Source organism: Mytilus edulis, chromosome 7 (genome assembly GCF_963676685.1).
Source record: "Mytilus edulis chromosome 7, xbMytEdul2.2, whole genome shotgun sequence".
Classification (NCBI taxonomy): Eukaryota; Metazoa; Mollusca; class Bivalvia; order Mytilida; family Mytilidae; genus Mytilus; species Mytilus edulis.
Window position 1 is genome coordinate 83,142,943 of NC_092350.1, and position 25,610 is coordinate 83,168,552.

Sequence of the window (25,610 nt, forward strand, 5' to 3'; positions counted from 1 at the left end):
ATTAAAAATTTGAATTCTGAAACAGTAGAAAAATTACGTCACATATGAAAAACTATATCTCAAAAGCAAGATAGAACCAGGATTGATTAAAGATTAAAATAGAACTAAATACTGATACTGCATTCAAACACAACGCATATTGCAATACTTTTCAATAGCAATTAACTATAATATGTATATGTGCAGTCTGTCATGAATCCAACTTCAAACTTAAATTATCGTACAGATTATGTTGACCAAAATTAAATCTAATAAATGACGGCGGTGATTAATTTTTGTTTCCATAACACATAAATATAATAGAAAAGACGTCAACACATTTGACAAAATCCGATGAGAATTACAAATATAACATTAAACATTTAAACTAAATACATGAGTTTGGGATAGACAAGTACCGTAACACGTCTTATAGTAATGCGAATTCACACTCAGCAAAACAGTCACAATCGGGAATAAGTCACGTTTGGTAATTAAAAGATTAGACGACATAATGACAAACCACAATCTACCATGTGGTAAAAATGTCCTTAGCTAGTTTGGTTAAACACACATCGTATGGATCCACCAATTAGTGATGGTGTCCATAAAATTTACGGAGTGTCAATTTTAATCTGTCCTCCTCATAACTTTGTTGGAGAAGTTTCTGCGTAAGTAGCACACTCCTGTATATGAAGTCCGTATAGTGTGAACAAGCACGAGAATAACGTATCAATTGTGAAAAAGGGTTGTTAGTTGATATTTTTGTAATGATTACACCAACAACTATTTGTTTACCTTAGATAACCGCAGTATTAGTGTTAGTTGTGTACGCTTCTGTTGATTTTCAAATAAAAATGTAAAACTGATCAGATGTTTATTTAAATGAAAGAAAACATTGAATACTTTGTGAAATATATCACACATGATAGTTGAAATGCAAAATAAAAACAAAAACGAACTCAAAGGAAATTCAAATCGGCAAAACCCTCATCAAATGGCGATATGGAAAGCTCAGAGGAATTGAAAACATCTGTCATATTCCTGACTGGGTATACACATTTCCTAATATAGAAACTTGTGGATTTAACCTGGTCTTACACTTATCTAAACCTTTATCTTGTATGACAGTCGCATAGATTTACATTATATTGACAAAATACTTTATAGGTATTAAACATGACAAAAATAAGGGTACAGCAGTCGAAATTGTGTTATAATTTTAATCACTATTAAAACAAATAAATATGTCATCAAAATGGTAAAATGACAAAACAAATAAGCAAAATGAAGAACAGGAATACACAAAATGATAGAACACATCCCACAACACATTGAATGGATGAATCAATACTGAGCCACTCTTTTCAAGTTTTACTACAAATGGAATTTTGAAGTTTATGTATTCCATACAAACTAGGCAAGTCCTCAGGTGTGATGTTCCATGTAATGCTCACTCAACCCATGAAGGACTTTTGATTCGCTAAATTCTCATTTTGTTTTTGTATTTGGGGTTACCTGAGGGCTCATTTTATTCTAGTTATTCTAGTACGTGACACTCAATAGTATGATTTACATTTAAAGACAATATTCAGTTGCGGATCCAGGGTGGATTTCTGGAATTGGAGCCCCCTTTTTTGGGGACAATCAATGCATTTGAATGGGAAGATACGGTTAGATCCTCATTTATCCTGGTTTGGACTCCCTTTTTTCAAAATGACTGGATCTACCCCTGATATCATTTGGAGCGTTGTTAGCAGGAACGACAATCGACATATTTATCGTGAAGGATGGATAGACATCTCATAGCTTCTTTCGCCGATTTATCAGAGACCTGATTGTTTTGACCCATTCTGACAAAGTATCCAGTTCAACTCAAATGCTCTAACGAAATCCGCAATGGAATCCGTAATCTCTTTGAAGTTATGGCTACAATTGTAATGTTTATGTTCCCTAGACTAAGGACAGTGATATATTTTCTTTAGAGATGTTGATGCTGAATTATGATTAGGTCTTCAGTGATAACACGGACAGAAGTGCTGTAATCAAGATGCTGCAATGTTTGCTTATAGTTAGATACTTTAAGTGCAATGGTGTTGGTGTAACTGTAGGAAACAGCTCTGGAGATAATGGTAAACATTAGAATGGTTATCTATATTGGTGTAAAGTTGTAAATAAGGAATCAAAGCTATGCAGTTTATTGTATAGACTGATGCTTGGTTTAAAGCCTACAAAAAATACACCTTTAAATGGGTAAATTGTTTATATTTACAAGCAATAATAAACAGAACTGGCATTCGATATATTTTTGCCAATCAAACGGGCTACCGTGATAAAACAAATACTTTGTGATCAGTTTGTACAACAGTGGTTTAGTGATATTGAAAACTCGTCTCCAGGACAATTTTACTCGATATTTAAAAAAAAAAGGTTTACTTTAGAAACATATCATCTAAAACTTCCTGAATATTAAAGGCTTTGGATTACACACTTTGGGTGTTCCAATCTGCGTCCGCCTATTGAAAACAGGCAGATGGTAAAACATACCGAGGCATAATAGAATATGTAGTTTCTGCAGGAGCAAAATAGATGATGAATTTCATTTTCGATTTAAATGTACAAATCAGAAAATTTGTTGTATTCAGGGGAAAGTTTCTACCAAGCTACTTCACAGTGAATCCTAATTATATATAAAAAAAATGAAGGTCTTCTTTTAATATGTGATGTACAACTGTATAAACGACTTTCTGTATTTATCAAAAACATTGCCAATATGTTCTGAAAATGTTGAAACACATATGTGTAAAGTATCGTTATATCTATTTTCTATATCGTTATAATTGATACCACATGTTTATTTCGTCATGTTTATGCAATGCTATTATATATGACCTCATGTTACACATGTATCTGTAGTGAAAAGAAGAATAGTTCTTATGAAATGTATTATTACATATATGATATAGTCTGTGATATATTTAAGAATGTATAACAGCTTTGTTATCTTCCTGTTTCTTGTTTATGTTTATACTGGTAATACAATGTTACAAAACTGTAATTTTGTGCTTGTTTGGCTTTATAACTATTTTGATCTGAGCGTAACTAATGAGTTTTATGTAGACGAAACGCGAGTCTGGCATATCATGTTATAATCCTTGTACCTCTGATAACTATTTAAACATAAGACCCTATGTGTTATTCTTAGCTCAATCAACATCTTTGCATAAGGAATGACTGAGATGTTGCATATGTGTCGAGAGGGGGCTTACCAAGTGTTAAACATCGAAAATACAGACAATAAGGCTGTGTTCACATTGACCTAAACTTGGTGTTGTGTAAGTGTAACTCACACGTAAACTAAACAAAATTACGTTCCCATTGATAAAATTCAATGTTTACATGTAGTGTAAAACATGTTTTGTCTACATGCAGTCGATACTCGATGTAGGCCTTGTGTAGATTTAGTGTACACAAAACTAGGCATTCAAAACATTAGTTTCGCTGTGTATATTTAAGGAAGAAACAACTTTTGAACAAAATTGATATTTATAACAATTATTAATAAAGTTCTTTACAGAAATATTTGTCTAAACTTGATATATTTTTTTTTTTTTAAATTTAACGTTGCTTTATTAAGCCCTTATCAAGACTCAGAGCAGCATCATTGGCGAACACATAATTCATTTGAAAACTAAGGTCTTTCCGAATCGACTTGACTTCGTAGAAATGTTTGACACTGGTCTTTACTCAAACAACGATTCACTCATAAATGCATTACTTAAAAAGTGTGAGGTAAATGTATTGTATGTCTAGTACATGTATCTCGGATCCGTTAAATTACCCTGAAAACTAACGTTTTTGAGTTATTGTAAAAAAAATTAGAAAAGCCCCCTTTTTTGTAATGAATATAACCCCAAAACTTGTAAACGTAAAATCTAAAATTTATAAAATAAAGAAAGTGAGCTTACTTCAATAGATTTAAACAGTTCACCCACTGTACACAACACCAGAATTTTACCAGGTAAAATTGCTTAACAAGTTACATAATATGAATTCACTGTACTTTTTACAAGGTACAAGTAAATGAAGTATGTGGTTTCAGTCATTCTGCTAGTCCTTTACTTAACGTTTCAATACACATAATTAATAATGTAAAATGGTTTGTAGTGCAAGTAATGATCATTAAACTGGTAGTGGTATTCTTTCAATCATTTGACATGAATAACACTGTTATACAATATACAATCATTTCAAATTGTGCAATAATTTCTACATTAATATAATTCATAAAATAATCAACAGTTTGATAATATTGGCACACACCATAACAATTGTTTCTTCAATGTTCATCAGAGAGCTGTTTCTCCTTTTATCGTTGTGTTCAGCAAGCCTGTGTCTGGTGCTGATTCTGTAATTAGTTTTTGTACTGGTCTAAACTTTGGATGTGCTGCATCACCACACAGTCCAAGTAGCATGCACTCACTTGTAGTTACATAAGCTCCTGCTTCTCTCATTCTCTGGAAGGCAAACATTCTGAAATCAAAATAAAATATTTATTAGGAATGAAAGAAAAAAACAAAAGATGCTTCATACATAGAGGTAATATAAAGACAATATAATTATGTTGTATCAAACAAAGTCTTAGCATGTATTCCTAGGCCTTAATGCCACATGATTGTTGCAGGAACAGCAAATTTCATTTATAGAATGTTGATAGATACTGTGATTTATATAAAAATATAACTTTTATTAAAATATACTGAATGGTAGTTTAATGTTGATGTTACATATAAAGGTAAATAATGGTAAGCTTATATTTGATAAATTTTGCATTAAAATGAAACAATTTCATATACAAGATATATGCAATAACAGGAAAAATATTATTTTGAAATAAACACAAAATTTATCATTAGACATTAATATCAATAAGATAATTCATTGTATCAACCCCTTTAATGAAATAAAAAATAAATGGGGAACATATTCTCCTTCTTAGAAATAGTGCAAAATTTGGTTCAAGGACATGTACATTCGTATCCAGTTAGATTTATCATCTCCCCTGAATTAAACAAAAATTTGTCTCTTCTTTCATGATAACTGATGCTTGGATTCAGATATATTTCTACAAATCAGAACAAGGGAAGTGTTTGAATCTGGAAAATTAAAAAAAATGTATGATGAAAACTGATCAAATTGAGAAGGGTTAATTAATACAAACGCCTCATCTACCCAAAGGTATACTGCTGGTCTAAAGAAGACTAAGTGACCATATTTCTATGCCCTAGTCACTTTTGGGGTTTTAAAGGAATTATAGGAAAACAGTGTAACAAAACACAAAGACTGGTATAAAATATATGGTACAAACCTATCTGTCATAGATCTTGATGAACAAGCATCAGCTATGATATGCACATCAAAGTTTTCCTCTAATAAATCCAGTACTGTATTCTGTATGCATACATGATTTTCTATTCCACACAATACTATTGACTTAACATCTGAAAGAAAAGTTTAAGCTAAAATAGGGATGTTAAGCAACTATATATAACAATCAATCAATTATCAATAAATTAAAATATTTTTCCACAAATTTTCTGAATTACCTCCCCTTTTTCAATATTGTTTGTCTTTTCTACCCCATGGTCTGTCTATTGTCTATACTTTGAACTATTTATTTTTCAGTTGTTATTTACAGTTTCCATATCTCCAGATGTCATTGGATTTTTGTGTTGTTTATTTTATATCTTATTTTGGTAGCACCAACATACTTACATTGTACTTCACATTTAAAAAAAAAAACACAAAAAAACAGCTAATATTTTTTTCTTCACAAAATTTTTGGATAGTAATTTTTTGGGGGATCATGAATGTTCTTTTGTTCTTTGGGGCTGGCTTTTATTGCTGTATTGAAGACCCATTGGTGGCCTTCTGCTGTTTTCTGCTCTTTGGTCTGGTTGTTGTGTCTCTGACAGTTTCCACATTAACATTCTCAATTTGTGTCTTTTTATATGATATAATCAGCAAATTTTAAAAAGAGGATATAAATCATTATCAAAATAAAATCATGCATACAAATTCCTCAAATAACTGAACTGCAAACTGAAAGATAATCTTATTGTCTAGTATTGATTGATGCATAAATCATGTAAATGTTCAGTGGTGAATAATATTTTAAGCTCTACATCATAAGCAAACTAAACTTGTCTATTGAATGATAGTTTAATGGCTAGACAACTTTCCCTATAATAACTGAATATGACAATGTTAAAATAAAATGTATTTTAAAACATCTGTGGTTAAGAATTTTCATCCTGAGTGCTTCGGTGATTATCAAGAGTATATGAAACATATCTTTGCTTACTTTTGAACACAGGTGAATGGTTTTCTAATTGGCAAATGTACCACTTTTCTTTATTACTATATTGGGTGTATATGTTTTCTCACCTGGCAAAGTTTTCAGGTGGTCCACAACACCGGGAACTAACATAGAAAAAGAAGTCTTTGGGAATACTTTCTCCTGACTAACATCTATTTCAGAAACTGTTGGGCCTAGTCCTAAAATACAAATTAGAAATTGTTAGTACTGTAAATTCAGAAATTATTGCAAGGTTTTTATTACAATGTATTACAATCTCATTAAAATCCGATGTTCTGATACGCTACCCTCCAGCGTATCAGAACATCGGATTTTAATGAGATTGAATGTATTATAGCGAAAAATGCAAGAAACTTGTGAATGCAATAATTTAAACTTGCCTTTTTTAATATTTTATATGAATTAAACAGGATTTTTCTCAAAAATCGAAAAAATAAAATCGCATTTCAGTTTAAAATGATAAAATTGCAAAATAAATCTGAATCTACTACAGTAGGTTGATACAATGCATTCAACATGTGCAAATCACTCAGACTGAAATCTAATGAAATTATAAAGTCGATTCAAAATGGTGTCATCTGATTTAAATTGATTTCAGTTCCAATTCATTACAAGATGTTCACAAAATTATTTACAATAACTACGTATATCATGTATATATATGGCTTGCATGGTGTTCTATTATAGAATGATGATGGGTAGGCTCTTGTTCACAAGTCTGTTAATGAAAAAGAAGACTAAATATTTCATGTCAGGGTTTAATTGAAAAGTTTATCAAATAAGTATCTCAATAACTTGTTGCCTGACATTTCATTTAAGAGAAAAATAGACATTATAGAGGTTGAAGGTAGAAAACAAATCTAACATGTCAAAAGAGAAGAAAATTCAACTTTAACTTATCCCCGTTATAACACTTTAATCTGTTAATTTGACTGTTTAAAAAAAAGAAATAAAGTTTTTAGTAATATATGGTTTAATTTTTTCTAACTTTGCAATATATATAAGGGGAGATAATTCAATAACTTTACTTTTATAAAAGCATACATGTGTATGAGAATGTCCTATTTTGTTTTGAAGGAAAAATGAAGGAACAACACTATGCCACATTTTTTTATAAATGCACGTACATGTAAATATAAGAAATGTTTTCTCATAATCATGATAATTATCTAAAAATAAATGTTACCTTACACGCTCTACTTTTAATGAACTGGGAAGTAGATCATTGACATGACTTAGTTAAAAATAAATTTCAGCACAAAGCTAATTTATCGTTACTCATTAACAAATCAATTTAAAAGTTATAACAAAGTGTGTCATGATGAAACTTATCATCATTGATCATGTTGATCATATATGTATGTTTTCTGAAACTTGAAAATCCAAAGTATGTCAGGTGCAGCTAATAACCAAATCAGAAGTCTGGCCTTTAATCTTTTTAGGTACCAGACCTCAGACCACCGCTAATTTGAACCCCTGAAATAATTCTCTTTCAGAATTCAAACTAAAAAATGAATTCAAAGTTATGACGTTGAAGGAAGGCGTCACAAGAAAAATTAAAAAATAACTTTTCAATACATCATAACTATTATGGATGGCATAAAAACAGAAAAAAAATTAAAATAGCCTTTCAAGAGGAGATCGAGGTCAGAGGGGTCCTGATCCCGAAATCCCGGGCTTAAAAATATGAAATCCCAAGGTCCTGTTTTTAAAAAATAATTATTCTTGACATCCCAAAATTCAAAAAAAAAAATCCTGAATCCTGAAAGCGTCAAACACAAGGTTAAAAACACCCTATCCTGACTTCCCCGAAAAAGTCCTGCCCCCCTATTTCAAGTGGGTCTCATTGGGGTCTATAAAGCGTGACGCGGGATTGCCAATTTTTCGTAAGCGTGACACAGGAAAGTCAAATTATTGTGCCGTGAAAACGGGAATTAAGGTCTATCAGGACACGAGAAATTATAAAAAAATGAGAATCGCTTAGGTACATAGTATAATTGGGATATGGGAATCTGACAAAACAGTAAGCGGGATCCGGGATCAGAACCCCCCCAATGAGACCCCCTTTCAAGACACATAATTATTTGAATTAGACTACATGTAAGTAATTGTAATTCAAATTTATCTTAAATTTTATTACACATATCAGGAAAAATAAAAATAAATTTAACCAGATGCTCCGCAGGGCGCAGCTTTATACGACCGCAGAGGTTGAACCCTGAACGGTTGGGGCAAGTATGGACACAACATTCAAGCTGGATTCAGCTCTAAATTTGGATTGTGATTAAATAGTTGACACAGCATAGGTTTCTGACACAGAATGAATGTGGTCTAATGAACTTAAAATACTTTTTTTAAGTTTCCTTTGAGCAATTCACTATGCTGTTGAATATCAATCCTCTCAAAAAAATGTTTGAAGAAATTTTCTTTTTATTTATGAAATCTGAAATGAGAAAAGTTTAACCCCCCCCCCATTTTTTTTCTCACATCCCCCTTTCCCTTTGTTATCACTGAATAGTAAAGTTTGTTTTAATTTATCAGTTGGTAGTAAAAGTGAATATACATTGTGTATTGTATAAAACAATGATTTAAGTTGATTCAACTACTATTCTGGACAAAGAAAGATAACTCCAATCAATTGAAAATTTCTTGCTATTGCACAATATTGTGCAATTAGATATTTCTTGCTATTGCGCAATACTGTGCAATGAAAATATTTGCTATTGCACAATACTGTGCAATCGAAGATTTCTTGCTATTGCGTAATACTGTGCAATTGAAAATTTCTTGCTATTGCACAATACTGTGCAATTGAAGATTTCTTGCTATTGCTGAATACTGTGCAATTGAAAATTTCTTGCTATTGCACAATACTTAATATAATAATTTCGGATCCTGATTTGAACCAACTTGAAAACTGGGCCCATAATCAAAAATCTAAGTACATGATTAAATTCAGCATATATATCAAAAAAGCCAAAGAATTCAATTTTTATTAAAATCAAACTTAGTTTAATTTTGGACCCTTTGGTATTTAATGTAGACCAATTTGAAAATTAAGAATCTACATACACAGTTAGATTTGGCATAACTGGGCCAATAATCAAAGATCTAAGTACATTTTTAGATTCAGCATATCAAGGAACCCCAAGGATTCAATTTTTGTTAAAATCAAACTAAGTTTAATTTTGGACCCTTTGGACCTTAATGTAGACCAATTGGAAAACGGGACCAAAAATTAAGAATCTACATACACAGTTAGATCCGGCATATCAAAGAACCCCAATTACTCAATTTTTGATGAAATCAAACAAAGTTCAATTTTGGACCCTTTGGGCCCTTTATTCCTAAAAACCTGTTGGGACTAAAACTCCCAAAATCAAACCCAACCTTCTTTTTATGGTCATAAACCTTGTGTTTAAATTTCAAAGATTTCAATTTACTTATAAATACTAAAGTTACATGTATGGTGCGAAAACCAAGAATAATGCTTACTTGGGCCACTTTGTGGCCCCTAATTCCTAAACTGTTCAGACCTTAACTCCCAAAATCAATCCAAACCTTCCTTTTGTGGTCATAAACCTTGTGTTTAAATTTCATTGATTTCTATTAACTTATACTAAAGTTATTGTGCGAAAACCAAGAATAATGCTTATTTGGGCCCCTTTTTTGGCCCCTAATTCCTAAACTGTTTGAACTAAAACTCCCAAAATCAAACCCAACCTTCCTTTTGTGGTCATAAACCTTGTGTCAAAATTTCATAGATTTCTATTTACTTAAACTAAAGTTTTAGTGCGAAAACCAAGAAAATGCTTATTTGGGCCCTTTTTGGCCCCTAATTCCTAAAATTTTGGGACCAAAACTCCCAAAATCAATCCCAACCTTCCTTTTGTGGTTATAAACCTTGTGTTAAAATTTCATAGATTTCTATTCACTTTTACTAAAGTTAGAGTGCGAAAACTCAAAGTATTCGGACGACGACGACGACGACGCAGGACGACGACGCCAACGTGATAGCAATATACGACGAAAAATTAAAAAATTTTGCGGTCGTATAAAAACAAATCAATTTCTTATCATCGCTTATGCTGAAAAATAGGACATGAACTAGATTATGACCTTTAGGATATTGTTCAGTGACGACTATCGGCATTTCAAGAACTTTAGCGCCTTGCAGCATCCTATTAGCAACAGAAATTATTTGTGGGTAATACACAATGTTTCCCCTAAATTTTTCTTGCATGTCACACAAGAATAACGCCGTATTCTTCAAATTTATCTTTCCAAGTCTCCTTGCCATGATTAGTTTTCAATTAGAGTTATTCCCCTTATAACAGATGTGCGAATTTACTTTCGAATTTACTTTCGCACACCTCATTTAACAGTTTAACGCCAATTGCTGACACTGGCCATGTTAGGTAAAAAGTTAGGTAATATATACTTACAATTTGCTACTTTTTAAAAGGCGATAAAAGTTCGAAAATATCTCATAGAATTAAAGATGTCTGCGCCCTGATTCCACTGCCAAAAAATGTGAAATGTTTGAAATTCTTTACCTTTGCCAAGAGATGTTCGTTTCGGAATTGGTATTTTACATATAAGATCACATTTCACACTGCATTAATTTCAGGTAAATCTAAATTGCTGTCAATATGAAGAAGTTACAATATTTATCAATTAAAATGATCAGAGTTAAGGGAAACAACTCCTTCTACTTTCGTTTTCATTTTGAAGGTCCTCAACTATGTTTAAAAAAATACAAACAAACATTTTTAAATTTTGTGAAATCAATATTTCTAAATCACAATATAAAAGCTCAGGTGTGCATATCGTAGATGTTGGTATCAGGTTTGTTCGCGCCCAATACACTTTCGCACCCTACACGTTCGCACCTCGCACGTTAGCACCCAAGGTCCGTTCGCACTCTACACGTTCGTGCCCAATTTTTATTCAAATTCCAGTTGAATAATTGGAAAATCGTGATTGTTGTTATAAATTGCTTTGGTGTAAAGTAAACCATTCAAGATTTTAAATGAAAAACACGAAAGATAATTGTTTTTAACAGCTTTATCCCTTTGATCTGAAACAATAAAATATAGCAATACACTATTATAACCAAAACCTGATAAAATTTATTCAACACAGAAAAAAAAAACGTAGTCAGAATCTCACTTTATTTTGAAACAAGTCAATAAAACAAAGTTATAGCAATACACTAACCAAAACATGATTAAGAGTTATTCAACACAAAATAAAATGTTAACAGAATCCCACTTTATTTAGAAAAGATTTTTTTTTTTTTAACAATACACTATCCAAAACATGATTAAGATTTATTCAACACAAAAAAAAATGCTGTCTCACTTTATTTTGAGACAATGACAACAAATATAAGAATACACTTGCCAAAACTTGATTACAAAGCTATAGTTATTAAACACAAAACCAATTAAAATTGGGCGTGAACATGTAGGGTGCGAACATGTAGGGTGCAAAATTGAAAGTGGGGAACATGAGTGGGTGCGAATGTGAATGGGCGCGAAAGGACCTGGTACTGCAATGTTAAAACACCCTGGGGAGAACACTGGGTTATCATAGTTTAAAGGCACCAAACCTTTTTCTGACTTATTTATTTCTATGGTATATCATATCTCTTTGGCTTATAAGTTTTGACATGCGAGTTTGATTATTCTTTGGTATCTCCTGTCTTTTTTACTTGTACCAGCTTTGCGTATCATACTAGTCATGCTAGTAGTATCTTCCGTCAATAAAACTTAGAAAGAAGATGTGGTGTGATCCCAATGAGACAGATTTCCACAAGAGACCAAATAATATCAAACATGAAAAGTTAACAACCATATTTTTCATCTATGTTTATTATTTTTGTTTAAAAAAAATATAAGCAAAATTTTAGGGTTATTCAGATTTTCAATTTTCCGTTCAGGTCCAATTTTTGATACCCCAACGATATTTTTCATATATTTTTTTTTATATTATCATTATATCATGTATATTGAACTTCTTGTTTCAAAAAATCAAAAGTTGAAAGATATCCACAGAAAATTAAAACAGTTATTGAAGTTTGAATTAGTCCGACCATAGATTTTCAGTTGCCTCATTTGTGCCTTCAGGTCTTTTCATTTCTCCCTTCAGGTCCACATTTTGGCATCAAAAATTTGTTTTTAATTTAAAACAATTAAATTTTAATGAAATATGGATATTAACAATTAATAAAATTCCAACCTGAAAAAATTCCATCCAATAATAAAAAAAATATTGCAATTTGAATAGTTTTAGTCGTATATTTTCAGGTCCACTTTCAGGTCCACTTTCAGGTCTTTAGTGTAACCCATAATTAATGACCAAAAAAAGTCTTTATTTTTAATTTTACAATGCCAGATTGAACAATTTAAATTTCAAAAGCAAAGAAAGAAAACTAGAAATCTGGACAATGATGCCTTTTGCATGTACATGTATGTCCATATAGTGTGATGGTCAGTGTTCCTCATTTGATCATCAACTTTGTATGAACCACATGTTTATATTTTCATGACATGCATAAGTTATCTCATTTTCAATCATCATGATCATACATGTACCACATCTTCATGATCTTCTTACTTTCACTTTTTCTTTCAGAATCCAATGACATTTGAAAGCTGACTCGAAACATGAAGACCTATTTTATGTGTATGATAGTATTGTTTGGGATAACAGAAACAGTAAATATCATACGACATCATACAGATGTTGTCCTCGTTGGGGCTCAAGGTGACCTCTCCAGGAAATATCTATGGAATTCTTTCTTTAGACTCTATCTAAAATACTCATCAACAAATTCTACATTTCGATTCTTTAGTTGCGGAAGAATTCAATCCAAAGAGGGTCAAAAGATCACAAATGAAATTTTACAAGACAGAATAAAATGCGATAAAAATGATGTGAATTGCGTCGCTAAGAGACAGACTTTTATAAACGTTGTCAAGTATCTTCCTGTAAAAACTGAGCAGGATTTTGAAGATCTTGGGAAAGAACTAGATTCATCAAAAAAAGATGGCGTATCCACCGGGAGAATTCTATATTTAGCTATACCACCAAGTGCTTATGTGGACACATCATACAAACTTTATAATTGCTGTTATCATGCTAACCAAAACAGTTGGACACGATTAGTTTTGGAGAAGCCTTTCGGAAGTGACCAAGCATCCTCCCAGAAAATGGCCACAGATATCTATAAGTATTATGTTGAAGAAGATATATTTAGAGTTGACCATTACCTTGGGAAGTCTGTCGTGAAAGAAATATTACCATTTAGGTAAATTACATGTATTTGTAGTCAAAGTTAGGTATACTGTAGTCTGTTTCCCAGCCATTATTGAAATTCTTGACATTGACTCCATTTTGTTCAGTTAAGTTTGACACCGCGGAAAGTTTGCAGCTAGCGGCAAACATCTGCAAACACAATTTTCTGTTAGGTTGGTCCCCTCCGTAAAACATACAGTATGCCTTCGGAATAAACAAATATTAATGGTCGGTATGATTTATTTGTACATTCCGTAGGCATACTGAATGTTTTAAGGAGGGGACCAACCTAGGTATACTGTAGTTGATTCAGGTAAAAATCACTCGTATTGGCATGATTGGTGAATTTTCACAGTGAAATTATGGTGAAAGATAGTGATTCCTGAGGATTCACTCTGAATTTTACAATAAGTCAATTGGGAATATCATTTTTCCGACCGATCGACCCGACTTTTTCATGGGGAAAATCCGTAAACCAACAAATTAAAAAATCCTGGCCTTACCTTCTTTTATTGGAATTTCATATGAAAAGGCACATGAATACATTAAGATCAGTGAAAAAAGATTAAAATGTTAAAGAATACTTGCTAAACATACTAAACATGCTTAAAGAGTATATATTTAAAAAAAACAAAAGTATTAAAAAAAAGGGGAGGGGGGTCCTTTTGCCGAAAATATGTACTCTGAAATATGACTTGCTATATTTATTGATATTTACAATTTTATATTACCTATATCATGTATATAGATAAATCAGAGTCACCACCAATCACACTATATCAAACTATTGAGCAGCCTGCATGCAGGATGTCTAGTGATATTAGATACTGGTCAACTGGTCTTTTCTGCTTTAAAATCTTACAAATAACAGAAGAAATTAATATGGCAGACCTAGAGTAAATGTATATCTTATTAATTACCAAAAGCAATCACCGAAATGGGAATACAATTTAAATAGTCAAGTACAAAGAAAATTCTACATTCTAAGGGGAATAACTCAAATTATATTAGTATCATGCAGTTTTCTTTCAAAAATTAAAATTGCATAATAACATGCAAAACAATGAAGAATGTACATAATGTAAAGATTTTTTTATTTACACAACTTACATGTACATGTACATGTAGTGACTGATTGAAAGAGAGCTCCTAAAAATAACCAAGTTTGAATTAAGATATATGTTTTAAAACAATTTCCTTTAAATTTCACATTCATTTGATATTTGTTCCAGAATTCAAAATTGATGAGATTATCTGATTATCTGTTGATTTTGTGATTTTTTTCAAATTAAATATTTAAACAAAAAAGCAAATCATACCTGCCTGCTGCATATTATATTCTTTTCGACAGCAGTCAGGTGAGGTAAGATTGTTTTCCAACTTTTCGTTCATTTATATACATGATAAATGGATTGAGAAATTTTTTGTCTGCTTGAGAGAATTCTTCTACATGTTTTTATCTGCATGATCCAGGGAACAGACTTTTTAGCTCACCTGGCCCGAAGGGCCAAGTGAGCTTTTCTCATCACTTGGCGTCCGTCGTCCGTCGTCGTCCGGCGTCGTTAACTTTTACAAAAATCTTCTCCTCTGAAACTGCTGGGCCAAATTTAACCAAACTTGGCCATAATCATCATTGGGGTATCTAGTTTAAAAAATGTGTCCGGTGACCCGGCCAACCAACCAAGATGGCCGCCATGGCTAAAAATAGAACATAGGGTAAAATGCAGTTTTTGGCTTATAACTCAAAAACCAAAGCATTTAGAGCAAATCTGACATGGGGTAATATTGTTCATCAGGTCAAGATCTATCTGCCCTGAAATTTTCAGATGAATCGGACATTCCGTTGTTGGGTTGCTGCCCCTGAAATTGTAATTTTAAGGAAATTTTGCTGTTTTTGGTTATTATCTTGAATATTATTATAGATAGAGATACACTTTAAACAGCAATAATGTTCAGCAAAGTAAGATGTACAAATAAGTCAACATGACCAAAATGGTCAGTTGACCACTTTAGGAGTTATTGCCCTTTAGAGTCAATTTTTAACCATTTTTCGTAAATCTTAGTAATCTTTTAGAAAAATCTTCTCCTCTGAAACTACTGGGCCCAATTTAACCAAACTTAGCCATAATCATCATTGGGGTATCTAGTTTAAAAAATGTGTCCGGTAACTCGACCAACAAACCAAGATGGCCGCCATGGCTAAAAATAGAACATGGGGTAAAATGCAGTTTTTGGCTTATAACTCAAAAACCAAAGCATTAAGAGCAAATCTGACAGGAAGTAAAATTGTTGATCAGGTCACGATCTATCTGCCCTGGAATTTTCAGATGAATCGGATAATCGATTGTTAGGTTGCTGCCCCTGAATTGGTAATTTTGAGGAAATTTTGCTGTTTTTTTGTTATTATCTTGAATATTATTATAGATAGAGATAAACTGTAAACAGCAATAATGTACAGCAAAGTAAGAACTAAAAATAAGTCAGTATAACCAAAAGAATCAATTGACCCCCTAAGGAGTTATTGCCCTTCATAGTCAATTTTTAACAATTTTCTTAAAATTTGAAGATTTTCAATAACATTTTCCACAGAAAGTACTGTTATAGATAGAGATAATTGTAAGCAGCAACAATGTTTAGTAAAGTAAGATCTCCAAACACATCACCATCACCAAAACACAATTTTGTCATGAATTCATTTGTGTCCATTGTTTAATATTCACATAGACCAAGGTGAGCGACACAGGCTCTTTAGAGCCTCTAGTTTTATTTGCGTGTGGCGAAGGGATAGGTTTTGAATTTAGGAAAATATTTGTTTAATTTGACACCATGCATGCCATGATTATATATATATATAACTAGGATATTAATATTTACATATTTATATATATGTATAAATTAGATGCAGAAGGAACATCACATGTGTTCTATTTTCTGTGTTTAAGATTTCACTTATTTTACAGATTGGCAAATATTGAGAAGTTGGAATACCTTCTAAACAATAAACATGTAGAAAGAATAGAAATAGCCATGAAAGAAACAATTGGAGTCAAAGGTGAGGGAATAGCTGGTCACTTTTGTCAGGGATTGCCGTAGTATGATACTACAATATAAAAAACGAGATGGGGTATGATTGCCAGTAATACAATATTCCACAAGAGACCAAATGACACAGAAATTAACAACTTAGGTCACCATACTGTTTTCAACAATGAGCAAAGCCCATACTGTACGTTGATTCACATGGTTAAAGTATAAATTTTAACTTTAAGAGACAAGATATATATTCACACAAAAAATAACACCTCAATTTACTCTTTAATTCATGTAATTAGCAACATGTAGGCAAATATTTCAATTAACATTCATGATTAAACATATGCATTTCTGAAATACAAATTACCGAAAATTGACCTGTTGGTCATGGGGTACCTGATTAAATGAAATGACTACAAAAATTTTATAAAGATATAGATTTGATATCAAGCAATAATATAGAAATGATGATTAAGATAATACATAGATGTTGTAAAATAATAATGGTAACTCTAAAATAACAAAATTTTGTGTGCAAAGGGAGTTAACTGTTATTGGTTGGAATTACTTCAATGCATTAATTTTTGTATACTCAATATGCACTGTGCTTAAACGGCCGTGGGTAACTTAAGTTACCCACAGCCCAAGATGGCGGACTCTAAACTCGTTGAGATGATAGTTGATACGAAATCTACTTTTTGCAACGTTTTCCATGATCTATGTAAATATTCATAGGATTTTAGAATAAAGAAATCACTTACCATCACTACAAATTTGTTAATTTTGACTTCACTTTAGCGCAAGGCCAACTTTTAAAAAATGCATAAGATGTCCGTAACTTATAAGTCAAAAATAATCAGACTGTCCGTAACTTTATTTTCGGATGTGGGTAACTTTTTTTTTTAAATTGTAAGATTAGCAATTTCAACACTTAAAGGACACTAAACACTAGCAAACCCCTTAATTATTACAAAGATTTATACATTAACGATATGCTTCAAACTAAACAAGAGAAAAAAGCAAACCAGAATGTCACGGATTTTCCGTTAAATTAAAAAAATATATTCCCGGGACAAAACGGGATCTGACGGTACGGCAAAATGTATCGAACATTCTTCTAGCTTTTTAGATTGTTCACTGATGAGTCCTTGGCCTGTGTAGCCGCAGAAAAAAATTGATATCCTTTCCCGGTATCCTTTCCTTTAAATAATTTCTGAATTGTTAGCCAAAACAATATGGTCTCTTCACTATATATCTAGTGTGATGTGTTGTTGATTGTGAGAAAAAAAATGCCAATATCTAGGAGTAGATGGAAGGCTATATTGTTGAACAGGTGTCAGTTTATTATAGCAATAAAGGTAGATTTAAAATCTTCTAAAAGTTTCATTGACATCAGTGATTCAATAAGATCGGGTATCAAATCATACATATCTTCTTTAGAGGTTTGGGCTGATTCATCTATGTATTTCTGCTAAGGATTGACCTTTGAACTTGTTCTCCTAAGGTGATTTTCATATGTTCACTATCAATGTAATTTCTACAGTTGGAAATGGTGAGATTTATAACCTGCATGTCATGATTTATCATCTAAAACTTAAGCAGTTAACAATCTATAAAGCCAGTAGAATGTAAGATACATTAATTTTGCCGTACAATTTTCTACATAAGAAAATGCCTGTACCAAGTCAGGAAAATGGCAGTTGTTATCCATTCGGTTGAGCTTTGGACTTTTCCATTTGATAAGGGAGTTTCCTTTTTGAATTTTCTTCAGAGTTCATTTCTTTTTTAAAATAATTACATCCACGAATAAAGATTCTTTAAAAGTTACTGACATCATGCTAAAGTTACGGACATCCCTATTGGTATAAGGAAAAAAGTTACGGACAAGATGTTTTGAAGTTACGGACATCATGAGTGTTTTGGCAAATCGTGCTGTAATCGTTTATTTTGTAGTAACAAACCACGTTTTATATTGCAGAGTTTCCCTTAAGGATTTATATAACTTTTTAATTACTGAACATTTCTTTTGTATTCATGGTATTGTAATTATATAGGAGCAAACTTCCTAACCGAAGCCAGGCGGCTCCATCTTGGGCTGTGGGTAACTTAAGTTACCCACGGCCGTTTAAGCACAGTGATATGGGAGTTCTGAATTATTAAAATAAAGTGCATCAATTTTTGTATACTCAATATGGGAGTTCTGAACAGTATTACAGTGCATTCATTTTTGTATGCTCAAATTATAAGTTAAATATTCAGTTGCAGCTGATATTTTATTAACATTTTGATATGTTTCATAACTCTTAATTGTTATTTATTTTAAAAACTTTTTTTCAAGTTTTGATAATGATTTGAAACATTGTGAAACAACACCAACTACATTGTATCACCAAAATGGATTCATGTCCTATTTAAACAAATCCTATTTTTTATGCAAGCAAAACTTATATTACTTGATTTATAGATTTTGGTATACAGTTGAATGTTTGATAAATTGCTTTCTGTTTTGAATTTTCCTTGGAGGTCCTTTTCTTTGTTATTTTATTTTAGTTTAGGCTTTGTCAAACAATAATTTCAAATAATATTTTCTCAGATACCTTATTAGTATGATTAGGGTTTATGGGTGGCATTCATGAATTAGGGTCGGCCAGGATAGCTTTTAAAAACACAAACCTGTATTAGTTTTAGGCCTTAATTAAAAATCATAAGTCAAACAAGGAAAAAGCTTTAAACAAACTGAAAAATGAAAATTTTAGGGTATTCAACAATAATTCAAAAACCAAATGACACAAAAACAATATACATTTCTTTCATTTTCTGAATGTTTGCTTTGGTACTAAGTGTTTTTATTGATTGCTGTGTTAAGCATATTGACCATTCCTATTTTTTATGGCCAAAACATTTTTTGTTGTCAACAATCAACCAATTACTTTAATTATAATGTTAGTTATTATTTAAAGGTTTATGACCCTTTCTGTGGCCTGTGAATTATGAACTTTCCAAACTGCAAAAGCATCAAAACAGCAAAGATAATGAATAATAGAGATGGGCCATTTTGTACACATACCAAGGGGAAACTTCGTGCAAAGCATAATTATTTATATTTTCATTGCATTTAATAAAAAAAGGGAATTTGGTGAAAATAAAAATCAAGAATTGTGTAGAAAATCCACAGACTTTAATACAGAGATTTTTGTAATAAAATTTTAAACATAGTTTACCCACTTGTTTTTCTATGATGTGCTAGTGTTTATTAATTACAAAAAGTCCTAAACAACCTTTAAATTCCAAAACACCTTGTGCTGAGTCACTAAAGTCGAGCACACCCTAGAAGGTGTACTTGAATTGGTCCATATTTATATTTATTTTAACTGATATCTAAAGGAGTAGGTCCGGTAAGGGCCGATTTTGGCCTCAAATTTCAAGTTCATCTAACGAAAGAGTTTGGACACTTTTTAAACACTTAAGTGTCTATTTCAATTGATTCAATAAGTTTTTTGGAAAGATTTTAAGTGATTTAGTCATTAAAAACGCTCCAATTCATGCTTAAATATGAAAAATCCATTAAATATGCCAAAAAACGTCACTTTTCAGATGGTTGTTGTCAAAAATGAAAGTGGCAGCATCCGTGTTCATCCTCAACCTTTATATATGTTATGTATTATCACCAAATACAACTTACATTTCAATATTATGAATGAACACGAATGCGGCCACTTTCATTTAAGACGGAAACCGTCTAAAATTTAACTAAAATGCTAAAATTGTGAAGATTTCAGTAATTTAGCATGACTTAATGGTGCTAGTACCTGATATATGTCCATTGTATTGTCAAAAACAGCCCATATTTATGTAGCAGAAGCATTCTACTGTCCAATAAATAACTAAAAGTTTATATTTTAACGATTTTGTAAAACTGCTATATTTTGAGGCCAAAATCGGCCCTTACCGGACCTACTCCTTTATAAACTAGTTTAAAGGAAATCATTCCTAGCACTGCATGCAATAATCCTCTATTTATCAATTTAGTACTTTTAAATTGCCAAATATGAGAGCACAAGGGTGGAAGGCTGTGGATTTTCTATAAAATTTCCATATGTTTCAATCTTAAAGGGGCACTAGCTGTCAAATTCATGGTCACCAATTTGACTCAAATTCTCCTATTTGATTTATAAATGTAAAACATTTATCCAAACTATCAAAAGTCTAAAATAAACAGTTTACAGAGCATGGGGTAGATAATACATAGGTTCGTTTCGTGTGTATTTTAGTCCAGACGCCATCTAATTAATACTATCAATTTGACCTCACATGACCATATAAGCGATGTAAACCAGGTAAACATAGATAAAGATATGAATAGATTAAACCAACACGTGCAATTGGATTTTTATAGGTCTGTTTGATTTTATTTTATAGATTAAAAATAGATGTTTCTCATTGTTTTTAACCGTATATTAGAATGGATTTTATGTGCATTGAATTAGTAATCAAATGATTTACCGTAGTTTCACTTTCATTGTTGACATTCTTTTTCTTTAAATAACCAGTACACATACAACATGTACAATGCATGCGTTGTCAATCTCTAGCTAGGGGTTAAATTGAAGTTCACATGAATACAGATTTAAAGAGGTCGACTCATTCACTTGCAAGTGAATTACTAATTATCACTGTTTCTTAGGGACGACATCAAAAGTTCAATGAAGGATAAAAAACTTAATTCACATAGTTTTTTCACTGACCCCCACACCCCCCTCTTAACTTAATTTGGGAAAAATTGATTGACCAATAGGGACATATGTAAAATCGATTTTAGATTAACAAAACTTGCAGCAATGTTGACCCCCCCACCCCCAAACTATTTGATTTAAGTTCTTTATCCTACATCGATCTTTTGATGTCGTCCCTAATAGCATAATTTGACAAAATTGAACCTTTTTGGCTGCAAAAAGCAAATTGTTATTTCACTGTTTCACTTTCATTATTGATTGCATGAACAGAATAAAATCAAACTTTAGATTTTTTATATCTCGTAGCTAGTGCCCCTTTATAAAGCATTATACCCCAAATATACACAGAAAAAAGTCCAAATAAAACTTACTTGAGGAAGACTAAAAAAATTTCCATTTAGAATTCCAATGGAGATTTTAGTTGAAAAGGGAGATAACTTTTGCAAAAAAGGCAGAAATTTCAGTAAAAAATGATACAAAGTTATAACTTTACCGCTTCAATTCATCAGAATATATTGAATCTTGATTTTTAAGTGATCTTTAGAGTATAACAAACAACTCTTAAAGTATTTTCATATTTTTTTTCACGCTATTATCTAGATTTCGGAATTCATTAGTTGACCATTTATTGAATTTTTCAACATGTCAAGGTAAAGAATCTCAAATTTGATAAAAATAATTAAGCATGTATTCTTCTTTTTGTGGTTTAAAGTTTCTTTAGAAAAGTAAGATGCTGAAGAAATATAATACACAGATATAAACAATACCAAATTTTCACATTATTTTTTTCAAAATGGTCACAAAGCTTCAAATTTGCAATTTCTTTAATGAAAAATGAACAAAAAAAATAGAACTACCCATAACACTTCAGTTTTGTACTTTTCATGAGCAGAAGATTATATAATTTAGTCAAATACAAACTTATAACCCCATCAAAGTATTGTACTTTACATAAATTTCAAGAAAATCAACCAAAAACTGACCATGAAATGACTCATTTTTGCGGAGTTCTCTCCCCTTCCAAAGTTAATTTCCATAGGAAATTAAAAATGCTGATTTTGAGTTTTCCTCAACTAAGATTTTATGGGACTTTTTTCTGTATATATAAAGGCCTATAAATTAGAACTAAAACATTTTCTGTTGCAATTAGTTTGAGGTTGACTTAGTTAGACATGTTAGACTGGACTATATATATATAGAAAATTTCATTTGTAAATTTGTTGTTTACCTGTCCCCATGAAATCCACGTAAATTGGTATCCAACGATTAATAATGAATCCACAGTTCATCCAATTATTATAATTTCAGGTCGAATAGATTTTTATGACCAGTATGGTGTTGTACGTGATGTGATGCAAAATCACCTTACAGAGTTACTGGCCTTGATAACCATGGATCTGCCAATAGATATAACTGATCAAAAAGCCGTGGAACAAAAAAGATTAGAATTATTGGGAAGTGTTGAAAAAGTAGAAAGTAAAAAAATTCTTCTTGGACAGTATTCACAGTATATTCATCAAGCCGCTGAAGAGAAAGACAACACATCTCAGTCGATGAAAACACCAACATACGCTAGCGCTCTTTTAAAAATTTGTAGCTCAAGATGGCATGGTGTTCCCATTGTTATGGTGGCAGGAAAACACTTAGATGAAAGATCAAGTTTTATTCGAGTTTTGTTTAAAAATGATAGATTTTGTGTTTCTGGCTGCAACAAGTTGAATGGTTCTAATTATGACAATATTCGGCAAATTATCTTTCAAATTAATCCGAACGAATTGCCATCTCCAGGCATTTTGATTTCAAAGAGTTTGTTTAAGCCGTACCTGCCTGCTGCGTTAAAAGAACTGGCTATTTCGACCGGTCATACTGGTTTGTACGGACAGAGTATTAATGATTTTCATTTCTATATTCCGATCGAAGACCGAGATGCATACACAGCTGTAATTGATGATTTATATCTCGGTATTAAAACAGGCTTTGTGAGTACTGGAAGATTATCCAAACTTTGGCATATCTGGTCCCGGGCTATAGAAGAAACAGCATTAGTTGAACCAAGAAAGTACTTAGAAGGTGGAGACCAGTCATTAAACTTTTTTATTGCTTCTGACAAGCTTCAGTTTATTAGACCTGCTATTGTAGTAGAAGATCTTGATGCAGACTTGAAGCAGATGAAATACAACAGCATTCCAGGGACCTATTTAGGTCAGCCTCTTATTGTTATAGAAGAGTCTAACCTACTTCAGGCCTTAGCCAATCATATTCATTCATTAGTTTGGCAGACGATTCAAAGTAAACAAAGTTTTCATCTTGCTGTTTCTGGAGGGAAAACACCAGGAAAATTATTCAAACTTCTGTCACAAATGCAGTTGCCATGGCAATATATTCATCTATGGCTGGTAGATGAGAGATGTGTTTCGTTAGCAGATGAAGATTCAAATTTTAACCTGTTGCACTCTGAACTCATTAAACATGTTGACATACCATACCTTAATATACACCCTATGCCGGTAGACAATCTAGGTCAAATTTGTAACGATGCTGATCAAAGTGATCAAGCCTATGAAGACAGTCTAAATTATTTTTCAAAGTTTAAATTAAATTATGTTTTACTAGGATTAGGAAATGACGGCCATACAGCATCTTTAATGCCTAATTCAGATTCGCTGAAAGAAAAACATAAATTTGTCACATTTACGAAAACACAAAATTTGAAATCAAAGCGAATGACAATGACATTTAATTTGATTAACAATGCACAGCACATATCAGTATTAGTGACAGGATCTCATAAAAATAACATAGTCATGGAATTATTAGAGAGCAAAAATCATTTAAAATATCCCATACTGGGAATCAAACCCATCAAGGGTAATATGACATTCTATATTGATTTTCATGCTTGGTTACCAAAAATTGTTGATATTTATAGTTAAATGTTTTTAATATAGATGTTGATTTTTCTGTTGCTGTTTCTTTATTTTCTGGCAAAATTGCTTAAAAAAATATTTCAAAAGAGGGACAAGAGGGGACAAAGATACTAAAGGAACATTCAAACTCATCAGTTGAAAACAAAGTGAGAGAAGCCATGGTAAAAATCTAAACAACCAAAAAAACAAACAGTACACAAAACACAACAAAGAAGACTAAATACTGAGCAAGACAAGCACCCATAAAACCCTAAGGTAATCTCAGGTACCCAAACTCCCATGGCATGCATGTTACCCTTCCTGACAGATAAAGGGGGGATAGGTATCCATATTTTTATCCATTACAATTTTCGTTTCCATGCAATAATAGTGAACTGCTTTTAGTGATAAATTTTAAAATTACATGATTAGGTATGTTTCTCAAATACTATTAGCAAAAGGATAACTATATATGGTGTATGGAATGACTGTAATGAGTACATGTAAGTCTGGCATTTGTCATCTGACTTTGACCTCATTTTCTTGATTCATCTGTCTTTTTTTTTAATACAGTATGCAAATAAACTCATCATAGATACCTGGACTAAATTTAGGATATTCGGCAGACGTGTGTTTTGTCTACAAGAGACTCATCAGTGATGCTCGAATCCAAAAAAAGTTAAAAAGGCCAAATATAGTATGAAGTTGAAGAGCATTGAGGACCAAAATTCCTAAAAGTTTTTGCCAAATACAGCTAAGGTTATCTATGCCTGAGGAAGAAAAGCCTTAGTATTTAAAAAAAATCAAAAATTTGTAAACAGTAAAGGAGTAGGTCCGGTAAGACCACTTTTTGGTCCCAAAATATAACAGTTTTACAAAATTGTTAAAATCTGAACTTTTAGTTATTTATTGGACAGTTGAATGCTTCTGCTACATAAAATGGGCTGTTTTTGACAATACAATTGACATATAAGGGGTTGTAGCACCATTAATTAAGTCATGCTAAATTACTGAAATCTTCAAAATTCTATCATTTTAGTTAAATTTTAGACGGTTTCCGTGTAAAACTGAAGTGGCCAAATTCGTGTTCATCCTTAATATTGAAATGTAAGTTGTATTTAATGATAATACATAACATATATATAAAGGTTGTGGATGAACAAGGATGCGGCCACTTTCATTTTTGACAAAAAAACATCTGAAAAGTGACGTTTTTTTTGGCTTATTTGAGAGATTTTGCATATTTGAGCTTGTATCGGATCGTTTTCAATGACTAAA

At 31.8% G+C, this 25,610-nt stretch overlaps 2 protein-coding genes across 2 annotated transcripts; one reads left to right on the top strand and one right to left on the bottom strand.

Annotated features, from left to right (window-relative positions):
- Nucleotides 1–3,580: 3,580 nt before the first annotated feature.
- LOC139482408 (isochorismatase domain-containing protein 2-like) lies at nucleotides 3,581–10,689 on the bottom strand. The gene is made up of 4 exons (XM_071266310.1): nucleotides 10,478–10,689; nucleotides 6,427–6,537; nucleotides 5,348–5,480; nucleotides 3,581–4,512 (listed from the first exon to the last, which is right to left on the bottom strand). Exons 1-4 carry the CDS (start codon nucleotides 10,656–10,658, stop codon nucleotides 4,329–4,331), a joined length of 609 nt encoding a protein of 202 aa, XP_071122411.1. The 5' UTR covers nucleotides 10,659–10,689; the 3' UTR covers nucleotides 3,581–4,328.
- A 153-nt stretch (nucleotides 10,690–10,842) lies between these two features.
- On the top strand, nucleotides 10,843–24,387 carry LOC139482407 (GDH/6PGL endoplasmic bifunctional protein-like). The gene is made up of 4 exons (XM_071266309.1): nucleotides 10,843–10,988; nucleotides 12,998–13,673; nucleotides 16,621–16,712; nucleotides 22,735–24,387. The coding sequence occupies exons 2-4, from the start codon at nucleotides 13,030–13,032 to the stop codon at nucleotides 24,357–24,359; spliced, it is 2,361 nt and encodes a 786-aa protein (XP_071122410.1). The 5' UTR covers nucleotides 10,843–10,988; nucleotides 12,998–13,029; the 3' UTR covers nucleotides 24,360–24,387.
- The last annotated feature ends 1,223 nt before the right edge of the window (nucleotides 24,388–25,610 follow it).